Source organism: Bos mutus, chromosome 9, assembly GCF_027580195.1.
Source record: "Bos mutus isolate GX-2022 chromosome 9, NWIPB_WYAK_1.1, whole genome shotgun sequence".
Classification (NCBI taxonomy): domain Eukaryota; kingdom Metazoa; phylum Chordata; class Mammalia; order Artiodactyla; family Bovidae; genus Bos; species Bos mutus.
Genome location: NC_091625.1, coordinates 23,003,769 through 23,023,324, shown reverse-complemented (window position 1 = coordinate 23,023,324; position 19,556 = coordinate 23,003,769). Strand labels below are relative to the sequence as shown.

Sequence of the window (19,556 nt, the reverse complement as noted above, 5' to 3'; positions counted from 1 at the left end):
TGTAAATATATCATAATACACCTATATTTATTAACTTTATTTATTACTTTGGTGCAAATGTAATTTTGGTTTTGAATTATGAATTTTATATCAAGTTGCTCAGTGTTGTCTGACTCTGTGACCCCACAAACTATACAGTCCATGGAATTCTCCAGGCCAGAATACTGGAGTGGGTAGCCTTTCCCTTCTCCAGGGATATTCTCAACCAAGAGATCAAAGCCAGGTCTCCTGCTTTGCAGGTGGACTCTTTACCAACTGAGCCACCAGGAAAGCCCTAAGAATACTGGAGTGGGTAGCCTATCCCTTCTCCAGTGGATCTTCCCAACCCAGGAATCAAACCAGGTTCTCCTGCATTGCAGGTGAATTCTTTACCAGCTGAGATACCAGGGAAGCCCTAGGAACCATTACAATCAATACATTTTTGCCAATGAGAAATAAGTTTGTTTATACCTATAGCATAAAAATCTGTGCTTGGGGATTGGACAAACTCTTGGAAAGCATTTTCTGCCTCCTGCTGGTTGTGGAAGCATTTTCCCTGCAAAAAATGTATTGGCAAGAGTTCATGGGAATATGGCAGATGAGGCAAAACTTCAAAGACCAATCTGTTCAACTTTGAAGCATTGATTGTGTGATGTGCAGTCAGGCCTTGTTGTGGAGAAGAATAGGGCCCTTTCTGCTGACCACTCCCTTTTGCAGGCATCCATCAGTTTGCTAAGCATAGTTCTCAGATGTAATGTTTTTGCCAGAGTTCAGAAAGCTGTAGTGGATCAAATGGGCAGCAGATCACCAAACAGTGGTGACCACTACCTTTTTTTTAGTGCAAGTTTGGCTTTGGGAAGTAGTTTGTAGCTTCTTCTCTGTCCAGCCATTGAGCTAGTTATCACCAGTTGTATAAAATCCATTTTTTGTTGCATGTCACAGTCCGATGAAGAAATGGTTCATTGTTGTGTAGAATAAGAGAAGACAGCACTTCAAAACAATGATTTCTTTGATGTTCAGTCAGCTCATGAGGCACTCACTTACCAAGCTTTTTCACCTTTCCACTTTGCTTCAAATGCTGAACGACTGTAGAATGCTTGATGTCCAGTTGTTCAGCAACTTCTCCTGAGGTTGTAAGAGGATCAGTTTCGATGATGCTCTCAGTTGGTTGTTGTCAACTTCTGATGCCCAGCCACTGCACTCCTCGTCTTCAAGGCTCATCTCCTTTGCAAAACTTCTTGAACCACCAGTGCGCCGCATGATCATGAGTAGTTCCTGGGCCATGTGTGTTGTTGGTGTTGCAAGTTGTTTCCACTGCTTTACAACCCATTTTGAATTCAAATAAGAAAATCACTGGAATTTGCTTTTTCTGTAGCATCATTTCCATAGTCTAAAATAAAATAAATAGCAAGTAATAAATCATTGGCAAAAAATTGGGAATGTGCATTAAAATGATATATAACATAATCACATTTATTTAGAATGTAATCCAATATCAAATAGCAAATTTCAGCACTTGCAAAAGTGCAGGTACTTTTGCGCTAACCTAATATATGCATTGGAAATCATGATTTTGCCCAAGTATTTCAGATTCTAGTCTACTACCACAGGATCCATTGTGGTTTTCTCCCTTGCCCTCTTTGTAGCTGTTCTCCCACCATGCGAATCCTGGCTTCCACTATCCTCATGCCGTGTATTAGTATACTCGGTAAGTTTCACTCTGTGTAGAGTTTTCCACTGGCATTCTTTCCTACTTCCCTTCCCTCCACTCTTTATTGACACCCACCTCATCTGCTTGGCTCTGTTATGGACTAAATGTTTTGGTTCCCTGAGAATTCATATGCTGAAGCCCTAAATCCCAATGCCAGGGTGTTAGGAGATGGGGCCTGTGGGAGATAATCAGTTTTCAATGAGGTCATGAGGGTGGAGCCACTATGACGGGATTCCTGTCCTTAGAGGAAGACACACCAGAGTTTCCTATGCCTGCCAGATGAGGAGACAGAAGGCCAAGACGGAGGCCCTCTCCAAGAGCGGAGTCTGTCAGCTTCTTGATCTTGAACTTCCCAGACTCTGGAACCATAAGAAATCAATGTTGTTTAAGCCGTCCATTCTGTGGTGTGTTGTTATGGCCACCTGAGCAGACCAAGACGGGCCCAGAAACTCCATGGTGAGACGGGGCATCCTCTCTGGGCGGCCCTCCTGGCTGCCACTCTCCTCCCCCTGTGGGGTTTCTTACGTCTACCCCAGGCCGCGGTGGTGCTCCTGCCCTTGGTCAGGTGCCTACCTTTCTCTGCCCTGTGTAACTGAGTCTTTCGGGAAGGGGAAGGGATAGGGGGAAGTGTGGTAAGCCAGGGATAGGGGGCCGGAGACCTGGGAACCTGGTGGTTTCCTTTGAGACACTTCCAATTGCCAACTGCACGGTTCAGCTTGAAAGTCACTGAAGTAACCAACTGGACAAATTGTGTCTGTAGAGCCGTGGTTGGCAAACATGGCCCATGAGCCAGATCTAATCTGTGGCCTGCTTTGGAACAGCCTGTGAGCTAAGAATGGATTTTATATTTTTTAAAGGGTTGTTAAGAAAAAGAAAGAGTAGACTGTGCCTTGGAGACCATATATGATCTATAAAACCTGAATATTCACCATCTGGCCTTTAATATAGAAAGTTTTCTGACATCTGCTTTAGAGGATTATTTCTTCAACATCATTTCTGAAGACTAGACTTTTGACTAAGTTTGATATTGTCTTCTCTGGAAAAGACTCAGTTGTTTTTTTTTGTTTGTTTTGTTTTTTGTTTCTTAAATAATTTCTTGTTTAATTTCTTTTTAAAATTTCTTGACCTTGCCAAGCACGGTGCGGGATCTGACTAGGGAACAGACCCTCGGCCGTGGCAGCAAAAGCTCAGAGTCCTAACCATTGGACTGCCAGGAAATTCCCAAGACTCTAGTTCTTGATTCTGTATTGCCAATTAAGTGCAGGTCCACATGCTTCAAAAAGGAACTAGCCATAAAATAATCTTACACCTTCCTAAGGCAAAATAGGAAGCCTGGCCAAGATTCACACATGAACACAGGGTGTGACCTCTCTACCTGGATGACGTTCAGGCAGGTGGCCCACCTTCTGCACTCCAGTGACACTGAGCAGATGGGCTGCTGCTGTGCTTTGCTGCTCTGGTCCAATGCTAAGCATGTTCCAGCTTCACAGGGGGATCATTTCTAGATGTCTTTATCCCCTTGTATACTTTTGGTGCTTGGTAGACAGCAGCTGTGTTTTACTCTGTTACTACATCAAGTGATCTGTGTTTGTAGTGGGTTGGATCCTTTCTTGCCTGGTATTCGTACATCACTAGATTGTTCTCTTCATTCTTTTTTTATTCTTAAAATTGACAGTTTTTTTTTTTCCCTGTGCCTTTTGTTTTACGTACTCCTGGCCTCCTTATCGGAGAAGGCAATGGCACCCCACTCCAGTACTCTTGCCTGGAAAATCCCATGGCTGGAGAGCCTGGTAGGCTGCAGTCCATGGGATCGCTAAGAGTCGGACACGACTAAGTGACTTCATTTTCACTTTTCACTTTCATGCATTGGAGAAGGAAATGGCAACCCACTCCAGTATTCTTGCCTGGAGAATCCCAGGGACGGGGGAGCCTGGTGGGCTGTCGTCTATGGGGTCACACAGAGTCGGACACGACTGAAGCGAATTAGCAGCAGCAGCAGCAGCAGGCCTCCTTATCAAAATCCTGTATATCAAATACCAATGCTTTACCCTAATTTACTATAAATAACATAAAATATCATTGAAATGCTGGTCTCAGAAACAATATGTCACTGACTCATCCGTTCATTATTCACATAACATTTATTTAGTGCTTAGGCCTGGGAGAGTCCCTGCCCTTCTCCACTGCTTCCATAGTCCCCTATGTTTATCATGAGTAAGTACAGCGTCATTTTAATGCTGTCTTGATCATTTTTTTTTGCCTTTTTTTGCCTATTTTTCTTGCCTGTCCCCTACTTGGGGTGGGGGCAACGTACAGAGAAAATGCCCTGTTAGTCGTTGTCCTATTCCCAGTACCTAGCACATTGTAGAACCCAAAAAAGGGGTGTTGAGTGAGTGAATAAATGTCCAAACCACGCTAGGGTCAAGGGAAACAAAGGTGAATAAGCCACTGTCTTAGGCAACCTTGTTGAATTTTCTGGCCAGAAGTACTCTGATGAACTAGGGAGTGATGTCCGACCGACCAGCATTCCGCTGTGCTGGTTCACAGAAGCTGAAGACAGAAAGAGTGGTGAGACAGGAGAGGGGGTGTCCGGAAAGGAAGTGGCCTGCTGTGCAACAGAATGGCTGGAGGCGGCGAGGGGGCGGTGTTCAGGCTTCAGTACAGGGAGGAAGCCCAGGGTTAGAGGAGAGATTGGCACTCAGGATCATTAGCAAGGGAAAAAAGTGCATGCTTTAAATGCATGGTTAACATTAAAAAAAAAAAGAATAGAAAAGAATGAAAAATGTGTCTGTGAACTTTAATGTTACATTGACAGAAGAAAGTACTCTGACCTCATTTAATAGATCCGTTTCTTTTATGACAGGTTCACTGCTGTTTTTTTATCCTGGGACAGTGACTAGACTCAGGGCCCTGATTGAAGAACAGAGGGCTCCTTGGCCATTTTAGTTTCTTTCATCGTCTGGTTTTCATCCATGTGAAATCATCTCTCGCCTGTTATTTCTAATTCCCAGGGATTCCAAGGAAGGAGGTCTGCCCATGGCTGTTTCGGTAACGCCGTCCTCGCTCCGGATGCAGAGCCCCGGCGGCTGCACGGAGCTCCGGCTGCCGGCAGGGGTCAGGCTCGCGCCGTCCACCTGCCGCGGGCTGCAGCACGTGCCCGGGGACGGGCTGCACCTGCGGCTACACGCGCGGGCCGAGAGCCGCCCCGGTGAGTAGCGCTGGCCTTTCTGTCTCTGCATTTGCTTTTTCATTATAAATCAAAGGTGATTTTTTTTTGGGGGGGGGGGGGAGTTGAACTTTTCCCAAGTGAAGGGATCAGGCTCATCACCTGCAGGAAAGAGCTGAGAGTCCAAAAGATCTAAGTTTTTTTTTTTTGCCAACTCTGCTCATTATTAACTGCATGCAGTTGAACAGGTCACTTTGTTTCTTTCAGCCTTTTTTAAGAGTCTTTTTTTTTTTCTTTTTCCTATGAGACTGTGTTTTTTAAAAGCAATTTCAGGTTCACAGCACAATGAAGCAAAAGGTACAGAGGTTTTCCTGTGTCCTCCCTGCTTTGTTTCTTTAACTGTAAAATAACCTGGCTCACAGAGTTGATAGGAAGATGAAATCAGAGGGCGAGTGTGCCAGACCTGGTTGATTTTAAAGCCTTGTATGAAGGCATTCATTCATCCAGCAAATATGAACTTTTGATCTAGGTGCTGGGGTATGCAAGTAGATAAGCTAGAAGATCTCTGCCCTCATAGGGCTTACATTCTAATGGTGGAAACAAATATTGAACACACAAGTTACTTGGATACAGACTTAGGAGGAGGAGTGCCGTAGGAGGAGTAAAACAGAATAACAGTGTAGGGCATGACTAGGGGCAGATGAGAGTCAGGGAAGGTCACTCTGGGAGAGTGATATCTGACCAGAGAATGCAATGATGGGAAGAATCCCATACACGTAGAGACATTTCCAACTAGAGAGAGTAGGACATTGGGTTGGCCAAAGAGTTCTTTTGGATTTTTCCAGAAGATGTTAGGGGAAAACCCAAGCAAGGGTTTTGGCCAGCCCAGTAGAAAGATTCCGAATTGAAGTTTGATGCATATTGTTGTTATGCCTGTTAGATTTCCAGTATTCTGTTATTGGCGTATGGATTCAGTAAGACCATAGAATCGTTTCTGAAAATAATTTAATGACCTTTTTGGTACATTTCCTCTCTTGCCATTTGAGTACTGTGCTTCAGAGGGTTGAAAATGCTGTAAAAAGGGGAAGCGGAGGCTGTAATAAATGGCTGTGATGCTCATTCTCTGAGAAGGATTAAAGTTCTTAACAGCTGCATTTGGGATTTCTCTGTTGCCACGTGGATATGAAGCCTTTCATCTGAGCTGCAAGGAGCCCTGAGGCAGAGTCAGCAAGATGGTAACCAAGAGCTCTTGGGGAGATGTCAGGCATTCCTGGAGCCTCTGTCCTGGCGTTTGAAAAGAAAGAGAAGTAGAGGGAGTTTCACTTTTTTTTTTTTGCTAGAGAGTGATTTTTGCTCAAGTCCTGGATGAGTGAAAAATCAGTCTGAGTTGAGCAGGGTTGGTTATAGGAAAGAAATGTCCTAGAGCTGAAGTGGCATAGGATAAATCTAAGAATGACTGTTGGAATAACCGTGGAAGGAGGGATGGGCCTTTGAGATGGGACACAGACTAACAGATGCTCTGAGAGTACCTGATGATGGGCAGGGGGAGGGTGGTTTCAGGAAAGAGGCCTTGGGAATCAGACTCCTGTGACGTCCTTGCCTTTCTTTAGCGATGATGAACAGTAACCACTGCAGGAATCAGGGGTCACATCTGGAAACTGGGGACAAGCAGGCGTGAAAGCCACAGTGGAGTGTTTTCAAATCTGCTGCTGGTTTTCTGGGACCATGATTTTAGGTCCCATACCGAGGAGGCATGGAAACCTTCCAGAGACAGAAGTAGTTTGTTGCCTATGCATATTCTGTAACAGTTATTAGACAAACAGCAAAACTTGAACTATTTTTTTTTTAATTTAAATAAGCAAACATTATTGTTTGGTTTTAACTGTCAGACGCAGTAAATTGACTGCTGTGTGTTGGTTTGCATATTGTTTGGATCTCCAGTTTCTCTACATTTTTAACATATATTTTGCTTAACCATCTGAAAAGGGAAAACATTCAAAGTCCTGTTCTGCAGTGCATTAAGGGGTATGCAAAATAGATTCCTCAGTGCTTAATTGCTTTAGTGCTTTCCACATAATAGGTGGTGAATAAACTTTGATGCTGGGAGGGATTGGGGGCAGGAGAAGGGGACGACAGAGGATAAGACGGCTGGATGGCATCACCGACTCGATGGACGTGAATTTGAGAGAACTCCGGGAGTTGGTGATGGACAGGGAGGCCTGGCGTGCTGCGATTCATGGGGTCGCAAAGAGTCGGACACGACTGAGCGACTGAACTGAACTGAACTGAACTGAAACCATTGCTCAATGAATAAATATCAGATAGGTACAAAATATCAGATAGGTGCATACTATTGTAAACGTAAATCAAAATCTGTGGTAGGAAGCAAACAGTTTTAGCATTCAATCTTATGTTTCGAAATTTTTGCAAAGTAAACTTTTCGACTATAAGAATACTCTTTTAAGGACTACAGTAGACATACTGTTACACGGTTCTGAACACATAGGTCAGACGTGACCCTTGATCCAGAACTGGCTGCAGTAAAATTTGATGGAGCATCAGCATTGGATTCATCCCCAGGCAGCAGTACTTCCCAGGATGCCCCTGTATCAGAAGGTTCTGACTTGATCCTGAGCCTGCATCCCGCTGGGCGAGCAGCAGAGGGCAGTGTGTCGTTGAAAATTTGTTTATCCATCCTGAAAGGAAAATCTGGGGTGTCTTATTTTCTGCTCAGAGTTAAAGAATACTGTTGGGTTCACCTTAGTGCTACAGGGCAGTCTTAGAAATTAAACAGAAGAATTTTTAACTCTCAAGGCTTAAACTTTCTAGCATGGATGTTTTTTAAAAGATCTTAAGATACAAAGTAACAACAAAATTCAAATGGCTTGATTCTAATGGATATAACCTCATTTCTTCAGACTTTTTCTTTTAATCTAATTTTTTTTAAGTTATTTTTTATTTTATTGATTCTTGGCTGCACAGAGCCTTCGTTGCTGCATGCGGACTTTCTCTAGTCGCAGTGAGCTGGGTCTACTCTCTGTGTGTGGGCGTCTCACTGCGGTGTTGCAGAGCACGGGATCTAGGCACATGAGCACAGTTGCCCCGTGGCATGTGGAATCTTCCCAGATCAGGGATTGAACCTGTGTCCTCTGCGTTGGCAGGGGGATTCTTAACCATTGGACTACCAGGGACGCCTCAGACTTTTTTAACAGATATTTTTGTGGATTGGGTTTTTTGTTCTTTGGGGTTTTTTGGAAATGAAAGTTTCCTTTCTTTGTGAATGAAATAATAGAAACTAAGGGAACATTCTGTCTTACATTGCTCTTTCATATACTATGGGAAATAATTTGTTTTCCCACAGCTTTAATCAGAAATTGAGTTTTGCTCTTGTAAGATGAAACTGTTCTTAGGAGCTATTTCATTCCCAGAGACCTGCCCAATAAAGACCAATTTCAAGATTGATATTGTTTGTACAGACTGATACGATCCAGACCGGACATCAGCTTTGTTTAAATCGAATTAAATTTAAGAACTCTGTTTACCAGCAGTCTCAGTGATGAAAAACTGTCCCTAAGTCTAGCAGAAGAAAGCTAAGGAAGGAGAAGCTGTGTGTAGTTAGCTCGATGTGGAAGAAATAGCTCCTTCTCTCTCACCTTTAGTATTGGTATTTCTAGAATGAGGGAGATAACTCAGTGCTATGTTACATACATAATTTTTAGGGCAATACCTAGCTGTGAAACATGTAGCAGAATCTGGTGTTTTTGTTAAAAACATTCCCAATATTTGCTTGGCGTTGAGTCATCAGATAATACTAATTAAGTGTGTACTTCTGGGTAGATCATAAACAGTGTTTATTGGTGATAATTTATTGCAGCTATTAAACTCTTTAAGTATGTCAATATATTTATCCCAAACCTCTTAAGACATGCTGTTCCCTTGATTTCCTCTAGAACTGATTTCAGTGTTTAATCAAAGCTCACAAGACCAAGAATGTTGCACGTTTTATTGCCAGTCCTGTGGTGAAGTCATCATAAGAGACAGGTAAGGAGCACGTTTAGCACTGACTTATTCTGCGCCTGGCAGTGGCTGTTCTCTTTTCCCATCAGAATTTTTGAAGGAACTGCCAAGAGGGCAGTCTGTAGCCTTCAGATGAGAGCCAGCTCAATGTCACTTTTTGAACCAGAGCAGCCCCCAGACTCCAGCAATCACGGGGCAGCTAGGTCTCCTCCAGCTGACAAAGGGGGACAGCAGGCTGCTGGCTTTGAGGGAGGGAGGCTTGTCTTGGGTGCAGAAGCCGGTGCAGACCAGCCCCGCTCCTCTGAAATCAGACACGACAGCTATCACACGTTGTAGGCGTCATCCTGGTGAATGAGCTTTTCCACATGAAGTGCGTTTTCTAAATAACAGAAGCTTTTGCAGCACGATTTTTTTTTTTTACTTGAGCTATTTTTATTAGTGCCTCTCTAAAATCTGTTTCCTATTTCCCTGCTTATTAAAACAGCGTATAGAGCACAAATTAACCTTTTCTTGCTGCTTAGGTTAATCTTGTAGCCTGTTCTCGTGGTGTGCAATGATTTCCCCATTGTGATGGGGAGGGCCCTTTGCTGTACTCTTTGCATTCCCACGTTGTCTCTTTTATTTTTCCATCTTCTCCTCCTTCTGTCAGCCTCCTTATTGCCTGGGCATGAACCGTTCTCCCTGAATTTTCTATTCACTCATAGGCTAGAAAGACGGAGCAACCCTTATTACTGTTAACAGTACTATAAAGGAAAAGTTCAGAGCTCTTTGTTAGTGTTTCCTTAGAAATTTAGATGGGAGTGGACGCCTGTCCATACCTGAGACCCGCTCCGGCGTTCGGGGTCTTGGTGGAGGGAAGACACCAGTCCTCTCTATCCCTGTGTGCTGGGAGGTGGCCAGTCACTGGGACTGATACTCCTTTGTTCTCCATACCCCTCCACTTCTTCCACCTCTTAGTCAAGGCCACGGTCCTCTCACCAAAGAGCACCTCCCAAAGGCAGCTGGGTTCCCCATTCAGAGCCTCCCCAAGCCTCCCATTTCTTCCAGGATAGATTCCGCTAGCCCTCAGCATACCACACGGGGTGCTGGAGGAGCTGAACTCTGTTTACTACCGCACCCTCCTGTTTCAGTCTCCTTCCCCCAGCCCCTTCCTCCCTCACCCGCAAAACCACACACCGTTATTTACACACGTTCTGTGCACAGCTCTGGTGATGGGCTTGCAGTCCCACAGTCTTTTCACGGGCAGCCCCACTGCAGTCCTTAGTGAAACGTACCTCCTCTCTGAGAACATGCCCATCTCCCTCTGATTAGCTTCTCTCTAGAGTCAGCATATTCATTAGACTGAATATTCATTGGAAGGACTGATGCTGAAGCTGAAACTCCAATACTTTGGCCACCTGATGCGAAGAACTGACTCTTTTGAAAAGACCCTGAAGCTGGGAAAGATTGAAGGCGGGAGGAGAAGGGGACGACAGAGGATGAGATGGTTGGATGGCATCACTGACTCAATGGACAGTCTTACTCACATATCTCCCCACTCCTATTGAGAGTGCAGTGTGGTGTAACAGAGACCAGGAAGCCAGACCATCTGGGTTTGTGCCCACCATTTACTAGCTGTGACCCTGGGAAAGTTACTTGACCACTCTGTGCATTCATATTTTCTTTTTTGGTATTATTATTACAAAAATCTAGATAACAATATAAGCTACCTCCTTAGGGTTTTGGGGAGGCTCGAGTGAGTTTAACTGGGAAGCTTTCAGGATGTGACAGCTACTGCTGTGATTCTTACCCTCACCACCGTCTTCATCGTCATCACCAGCGGCAGCAGGCTCAGTGCGTTCTCTGTAAATTCTTACCGGTTTGAATGAGATAAATGTTAGGGTGCTTATCCTGGCCTTCCATCAGTCTGTCTCACTTGCTCTCTGATTCCTGGGTAGATAAGATCGCGGAAGGTCATGCTCGTGTAAGTGTGGGGTCCTGAGCAGAGCACAGTCCGAGTGGTGATCGTGGGGAAGCCACGGCGTTGCTCTGAGTCTGCAGAGGAGGGAGACGTCCTCGCTCAGATTTTCCAAAGCTGAGGTGGCTGCAGAGCGTGCTGTCGGGGACAGGCCAGCTTGACCCAGGAAGGTTCAGAGGATTCCAGGTTGCCCTGGTATTTAGTTGGGAAAGTTTTCCTCCTCTCCGTCTTTTTCAGGCTTCGGTTTAACTGTCACTCACAGTCTCTGACACTTGCGTGCCTCTGCAACAGTGAGAGACCTGGGAGTTACAGAGGAGCTTCCCTGGTGGCTTAGAGGGTAAAGCATCTGCTTGCAATACGGGAGACCTGGGTTCGATCCCTGGATCGGGAAGATCCCCTAGAGAAGGAAATGGCAACCCACTCCGGTATTCTTGCCTGGAAAATCCCATGGACAGAGAAGCCTGGTAAGCTGTAGTCTGTGGGATCTCAAAGAGTCGGACACGACTGAGCAACTTCAAAAAAGTTCACCAGAGGATTAGAGTTTCCTGGTGTGCCTGTCTTAAAGAACTAAGTTTGTTCTTTGTCAGCTGATACTGCATCTTCTGCCTTGTGTCAGTCCCGTTTATGACCTTGAGACCGTGGAACTGGGAACAAGGGCTGAGAGGCTGACGCTGATGGACCATACTCACTGTCCCAATCCTGACCTTTGGAAGCTGTGGACTGAGAAGCAGAGGGGAGAACGGGACCTGGGTTTGAACTCCAGCTCTACCCTCAGAGGCTGGGGAACCTTGTCCACATCACCTCACCTCAACCGTGTAGTTGTAAGATGGCCTATTTTCCTAACTTGTGAAGAGCGTTTAGAAAGTGAAAGTGAAGTCGCTCAGTCATGTCTGACTCTGTGACCCCATGGACTGTAGCCTGTCAGGCTCCTCCGTCCATGGGATTTTCCAGACAAGAGTGCTGGAGTGGATTGCCATTTCCTTCTCCAGGGATCTTCCTGACCCAGGAATCGAACCCGGGTCTCCTGCATTGCAGGCAGATGCTTTACCGTCTGAGCCACCAGGGAAGCCCTTGTGAAGAGCGTTTAAGGCTATAACATAAATTGGAGTGAATACTTGGCAAGCTCTTTTTAATTGTCTTTACAGACTTGTTCTACCCCCTTTTCCGTAATTGGCCTTATCAGCAAACCAGCACATTAACCCAGTACAGTGTTTCAAACCTTTTTGATTCAGGACTCCAAATTTTTTAGGCATGCCAGGGAAATGACCCCGTCTTTCCCCTTTTCTTTCTGAGAAGATCCACAATGGATGTGACTCGCCCTTGCTTAACAGAAAGGCTTCCCTGGATGCCTTCGTGTGTCACAACTGTGGGTCTGACACGTGGAGGCCTCTTGGGTAATGTGGAGAGATCCTTAGTGGGCAACTGAAAGCTTTGCTTCCATCTCAGTCGTAGGCAGCCGGCCCTTTGATGGAAAACCACGCTTCCTCCTGTGTCTGCACAAGGACGTCAGGCCGACCGATTGCATTAAGCCCCGTGGTCTTCTCATTTCTCCCTCAGTTACCTGTTCTGTGCAGGTGGAAAAGACAGCTGTGCTTATTAAGTAGAAAGTGAAGCCGAAGGTATTTCAAAGCAGGCTTGTAATCACAATCAACTCATTGTTGGCATCCTTTTCAGAAAGGCATCTTGGAATATGGTGGTTTATCTTGGCAAGAGCTCTCGTGTTGGGAGAAATGGAGCCAAGTTAAATATCTGCTTGCTGGCTAATCTTTCTATCTGAGAACAAGTCACTTTGATTCTCAATTTCCTCATCTGAAACATTGGGAGGTTCAGTTAGATAGACAGGGGACAGTCCTGCCAGCATGAAAATTCTATGATTAGTGAACCTCAAAAAATTGCACCTTGGCTTCTGTGAATTATGACTATTTGGCTAGTACAAAACTCATGCTTGTTCTTTTTTTTAATTTAAAAGATTCTCATCAAGCAAATTATAGGTGCAGAAGACTGTTTAACCTATTAAGACTCATTAATGGCTTTTAATACTTACTAGCACCAGGGTGCACAAAATCTGCTAATCACAGCCATCTTTTTTTCTTCATTCAGAATCACACATTCCTAGCTGTTTGTTTTGGTTATTTACAAACAAAGAATGTCTTGTTTCTTTACAGTGAAATTCTCCAATTTGTATTCTTATCAGTTCAGCAGAGTTGTTTTGTAAAAATGATCCGAACATACACAATTTTTGATTATGCTCTTGTTGAGAGTGAAAGTCCCTAATACCAGGCAAGAACAATAATAAAATTTACTTCATTGTGATTAGTCTCAGAACCAGCTAAATGATCATTGTGTTTGGAATTTGGTGTGTCTTTTAGAAATAAATGCATGTCAGACTTGAGTTATATCGGTTGGCTAAGCAGATGACTTTGAAACCTAAGCCTGCTTTTCAGTCATTTTTGAGGTCTCCTGAGGTCTCTGGAAAGGCCCTCCCTGTTCTATCTGCACCACCGGAGCTGGGTGGCAGCCCAGCAGCTCTGAGGGCATTGAAACTCTAGCAGGTAACAAGCAGAATAGACTTACTGCCACATAAGAGATGTCAGAATATGCACCTAGTTGATTGGTCACCTTGACAGACAAGCTATTATTGCAGTCTGAAAATAACTACTCCTATGAATAGTCACAATTCTATGAAGGAGAACAAAGAAGTGAAAAGAGAGTACAGGCACACACTGAATTGGTTCAGTTCAGTTCAGTTGTTCAGTCGTGTCCAACTCTTTGTGACCCCATGGACTGCAGCATGCCAGGCTTCCCTGTCCATCACCAACTCCTGGAGCTTACTCAATTCATGTCCATCCAGTCGGTGATGCCATCCAACCATCTCATCTTCTGTCCTTCTCTTCTCCTCCTGCCTTAATCTTTCCCAGCATCAGAGTCTTTTCCAGAGGCAGTTCTTTGCATCAGATGGCCGAAGTATTGGAGTTTCAGCTTCAGCATCAATCCTTCCAATGAATATTCAGGATTGATAATACATTAAATATGTACATAATGATAATAAAATGCAAAGCTAGTTTCGTAGTATTTGTAGGCCATCAGTTAAATAATGCCAGCTAAATTTATCTAAATTCCAGCAGCTATGTTTTGAGCTTTAGATACTTGATGGCTTCTTTAAAATTTTTATCGTCCACTTGGTTCTAATCCAATGTGAAAGGTCTGTATTATTACCATTGTTATTATCAGTGATTAATGGTCACTTTTAAAGCTAAGGCATTTCATTTTCTTCTTTATGTTTAAGTTTTAAATAAGCACCATCAGTTAGTAACATTTATTAAAATTGTGCATTTTAAGTTCTTTTCCCCAAAAGCTTTATGCTTAAGATGCATTAAAAATAACTAGCACATTTATTTTTATTTTTAATTGGAGGAAAATTGCTTTATAATGTTTCATTGATTTCTATCATACAACATTGTGAATGAGCCATAAGTATACATATGTCCCCTCCCTCTTGAACCTTCCTCCCACAGCTTACTGCCCCCCATCCCACCCCTCTAGGTCATCACAGAGCGCTGGGTTGATCTTCCCATGTTATACAGTAACTTCCCACTAGCTATCTGTTTTATATATGGTAATGTATATATTTCAATATAACTAGCACATTTTAGGAGAAGGCAATGGCACCCCACTCCAGTACTCTTGCCTGGAGAATCCCAGGGACGGGGGAGCCTGATAGGCTGCCGTCTATGGGGTCACACAGAGTCGGACACGACTGAAGCGACTTCACTTTCAATTTTCACTTTCATGCATTGGAGAAGGAAATGGCAACCCACTCCAGTATTCTTGCCTGGAGAATCCCAGGGACGGGGGAACCTGGTGGGCTGCCGTCTATGGGGTCACACAGAGTCGGACACGACTGAAGTGACTTAGCAGCAGCAGCAGCACATTTTAATTACTTATAATAATGTGTTGCTGTTCATCCTAGAATCTTAAACTGAGAGAAAGTTTAAGAAATTATTTCACTCTTTTTCTGAGCTTCAGCAGATTTTTACCTAAAAACTACCTTGAAAAAAATACGATATCTATTTTCTTCAGAAAGTTCTCTTGGGAAGTAAATCCTATCAAAGTCTTAGGGTTTTCGGTAGATATACTTTCAGGAGAGCTGTGATTTAAATACATCTTTTGTTCTTAAAGGATTTATGTTTTTTCCAAACATCAGAAAATTTCCTTCTGCTGTAAAAACACTTTTGTCTTTGCCATGACTTGTGAATTGGGTGTTTTCTTGCTCGATGTCTTACATAGGTAGCTATGGGATTACGTAGAACTTTTATTCACTGTGATTCCAGGTCAAGTTTGAAATATCACGTTTTGGGTGAATGTGTGTGAAGTCCCCCAGATCTCTGTAAATCTCGGTGCAGTTTCATTTCTGATGGCGTATGAGGTCTTGACATCGCTGCCTTGAGCACTGCACTGAGGATCTTGTTTATTGGCACTATGTGCAGAATGGCTGGGGACAGAGAATCTTAGCGAGCTTGTCCAGATCTAGAAGCCTGTCCAGGCCCCCCTGTTATTCTAAGCGGGCACCTTTGTTTGTCTTCCTCCTCTTTGTTAAAATCTGACCTGTAGGGTGGGATGATTTGGGAGAATGGCATTGAAACAGGTATAATATCATATATGAAACAAATCGCCAGTCCAGGTTCGATGCAGGATACAGGATGCTTGGGGCTGGTGCATTGGGATGACCCAGAGGGATGGTATGGGGAGGGAGGTGGGAGGGGGGTTCAGGATGGGGAACATGTGTACACCTGTGGCGGATTCATATTGATGTATGGCAAAACCAATACAATATTGTAAAGTAATTAACCTCCAATTAAAATAAATAAATTTATATATATAAAAAAATCTGACCTGTCACTTCCCCACCTTCAATTCTGTGATGCTCCCCAACTGTCTGGAGAACCAGGTCCGCAGCCCTTAGACTGTTGTGTCACACCCCATGTGGTCTGTACCATCCCACCTTCCCTGTCGCCTTTACTGACACGTGTGACCAGGAGAGGGAGTATATTCCAAGGGAAAGAGTTTGGTACCTGGAAAAAAGTTGAAGTGTTAGTCACAGTCATGTCCAACTCTGCGACCCCATGGACTGTAGCCCGCCAGGCTCCTCTGTCCTAGGGATTGGTGCCTGGAAGACCTGGGCTAAGATCCGGCCTTCATTTATCATCTTTGACTCTGTGAACTTGTACAGATTAGTTAACATGTCTGAGCCTCCCTTTCCTTCTTTATAACAAGAAAATGGAGATTCTCATCTCACGAAATTGTAATGGGCATCACATGCAATGAAGTGTGAGTAGTGCCTACCTGAGGTTTTCCTAAGTTCAGCTGACCTTGTGGACTCACAGCACTACCCGGCCAGACCGTGTTTCTTGCCTGCAGACAGGGCAGTTGTCTGCAGCAGTTCAAGCAAATGGCAAGTCACGTACCCTCTGGGGACCCTTGTCTCCCCATATGACACGGTTCCAGGTATGAAGTATAAGATTTATATCAGCAGGTGCAGGGGCTATCCTGAGAAGAAGCCTCATACCCTAGGCAGGGATCTCAGGATTCAATGGGATCTTATGACAATTCTTTTCCATTGTTTTTAATTTTTAAAATTTATTTATTTTTATTTGGCTGCGCTGGGTCTTAGTTGTGGCATGCAGGATCTAGTTTCCTGACCAGAAATTGAACCTGGACTCCCTGCATTGGGAACACAGAGTCTTAGCCACTGAACTCCCAGGGAAGTCGCACCTTATGACAGTTCTTCGGCATATTTTCTAGGGTTCCATACAAAGGCCTGCATTCAGAGAAGTCCAAAGCATGACATCCTCATTGGATATTTACAGATCATTCAGACTTGCTCCTGGTCCAGATGCAATATGCCAATCAATGATCATTTTTATTACAGTTGGTCTTGACTAGCAATATACTCAATGCCTACCATCTACCTGGTTTCCATGGTAGCAGGTCTAGGTGGTTAAACTAAAGGTCACATCCTCAAGCAAGGAAAAGGTTTGGTAATGCTCTCAATTTGAGTATGCTGCAGTAACTGCCTCACATGTTACAGTTATCAACGTATGCTGTTAATATGTTTGCACCAACCTCATAGTTCATTCCTTTGACAAGTGAGAGCTTACACGGTGAGTCAGCCACTGTGGCTGGTGCTAGGACTACAGTGGCAAGTTAAGCATATATGGCACCTCTGTTCATATCGTTTCCTATGCTTGTTATGTGCTTGCTTAGTTCCTTTCATTGTCTAGAGAACTCCTATTCATCCTTCAAAGGTCAGCTCACATTTTACTTCTTCTCTGAAGCCTGTGTATACTCAACTCCCCTAACACTTGGTACGTATTTCCCTGAGTTTGTTGATTGGTTTTGCAAATGCACAGATCCCCTAAGGTAATATACACATTTTATGTGCAGGTGGGAATGTACATTTGAAGAAAGAGGTGAAAAAGGGGATCTGAGCCATCCCGTACCTTTCCCCCCTCAACTCCTGAGAATTTAGAACTAGGACTCTGTTATGAGCACCTGTTATATTCTGGTTCTGTTATTCCTTTCTAGATATATATTTGCTACTGGAATGTGAATACCTTGACAATGGGGCTATATGTATTGCCGCTGATATTTTGTGTCAGCAGAATACCTGACTCCTAGTAGGCTTTTAGAAAGTATATGTTGAAAGAATTGCTTCTTAATCTCCTTAACAGACTCAGCACTTTGAATGATGCTAGTGCTGAAGTATTGCTTAATTTGAAAGGGAATGTTCTTGCTCCTTTTAAACTAAAATCGGCCTTTCTTGTTCCTACTTCTGTCTTCTGGAATTATAAATTAAATGTCTGCCCTCCTCCATGATATGATTGCCCTTTTATGAGACTCAGAATTGATTGGGAAAATCAAAGAAAAAGAATTCACACAAGGGAATCATTTAAAAATGATGCATTTGCATCTTAAATATTTTCATTTAACACATGCAAATGTACTTTAACTTAACTAGTCTTTTATTATGAAACTAATATCATTATGTTGAATGTGAGTCTGCTGCTGTGGACTCTTTTAGCTTTTTTCACTTATGCTATCCTAAATTCATTATCCAGAGTTTCCAGTTTAGGTTCTTTAAAGTCTAATGAGAAGTTAAACACTGAAGCAGTCTGATTGCAGAATTCTAGGTTTTTACTCTCCCTCACCTCAGTTTTTTAGAGTTGTGTTTCCCACATTTCACCAGTGATGTTTTTTAATAACTGACTTTCCTTTACTCTGAAATGTGTAGTTTTTAGAGGAATAGCAACTCATATTCCCTTGGTGTATGTGTTTGATTAAATTATATAAGTAAAATAACGTGTATAAGTGGCATAAACAGGTCTGTGATCAAATACAGTTGATCCTTAGCGGATAAATGGTCCAGCTGATTGGAGCTGAAGTGAACAAGTATTCAGGGTGCTTTAAGCTTTCACAGTATTCAGAAGCATTAGGAAGACCAGGAGCATGTTTGTTTTCTCTTTTTTTCAGGATAAGTTATTTTGAAATGTCCTCATCATCTTGCCACATTTCTTCTCCCCTTAGACTCTTCCCAATTTAGATTAGAATAGAGGTAAACCAGGCAAAAGTCTCAGATGTCTATATTTGTACAAGAAAAATATAAAACAAAAATAGTAGCAAATATAAGGGGCTTCTTAATTGTAAGGATGTTCTAAGTGTAAAAATAATGCCGGAGTGGAGCTTTGTTTCTCTCCCCTTGCGTGGGGCCTAGACTTCATGACTCACTTCCAAACAACAGAGTGTGCAAAGGCAGAAGTAGGAGCTTTTCTAGTGGAGGAGCATAGCAGATGCCACCTTAACCCAGTGATGGAGGTTGGCATCCCCAGGGATAAGTCGTATTGACAAAGGGTCCCCTCTGGTGTGCTGTGATAAGAAGAGTGCTTTACCTCAGGGGCAGACTTCCCCCAAACCCGTAGCCCCAGTCTGATCTCGAGAAAATATCAGACAAACTCAAATGAGGGGTATTCTGTAAAATACACAACCGGTATTGGTGCTAGTGGTGAAGAACCCACCGGCCAGTGCAGATAGAGGTAAGAGACACAGGTTCGATCTCTGGATTGGGAAGATTCCCTGGAGGAGGGCACGGCAACCCACTCCAGTGTTTTTGCCTGGAGAATCCCATGGACAGAGGAGCCTGGCAGCCTATAGTCCATAGGGTTGCACAGAGTTGGACATGACCGAAGTGACCTAGCAGGCATTACTCTTCAGAAATCTCAAGGTCCTGAAAATCAAGGAAGGACTGCCCCAGAGCAGAGGAGATGAGAGCAACATGATGTTTCAATACAATGTGTTGGAGACTTCCCTGGCAGTCCAGTGGTTAAAACTTTGCCTTCCAGTGCAGGGGCCACAGGTTTGATCCCTGGCCGGGGAACTAAGATCCCATGTGTCGTGTGGCGTGGTCGAAAATTTTTTTAAAATTTTGTTTAAATAAATAAACACAATGTGTTGTCATGAATCAGATTCTGAAACAGAAAAGGGGGACATTAGTAGAAAACCTGGGGAAATCCAGATAAAAACAGTAGTTTTGGCAAATCTTCCCTAGTTAAATAAGCTGTTAACATTAGGGAAAGCTGGATGAGGTATATATGAGAACTGTGTGCACTATCTTTGTAACTTTTTTGTAAATGTAAAATTATGCTAAAATAGAAAGTTTATTAAAAAGTAGT

General features: G+C 43.5%; 1 protein-coding gene across 7 annotated transcripts in view; it reads left to right on the top strand.

Moving 5' to 3' along the window:
• Positions 1-19,556, top strand: part of UBE3D (ubiquitin protein ligase E3D) — a 166,695-nt gene that overhangs the window by 5,958 nt on the left and 141,181 nt on the right. For all 7 annotated transcript variants that reach the window (XM_070376256.1, XM_070376257.1, XM_070376260.1 and 4 more), the window contains exons 2-3: positions 4,702-4,898; positions 8,807-8,897. In XM_070376256.1, the coding sequence (XP_070232357.1) occupies positions 4,702-4,898; positions 8,807-8,897 (288 nt within the window). The remainder of the gene's footprint in view (positions 1-4,701; positions 4,899-8,806; positions 8,898-19,556) is intronic.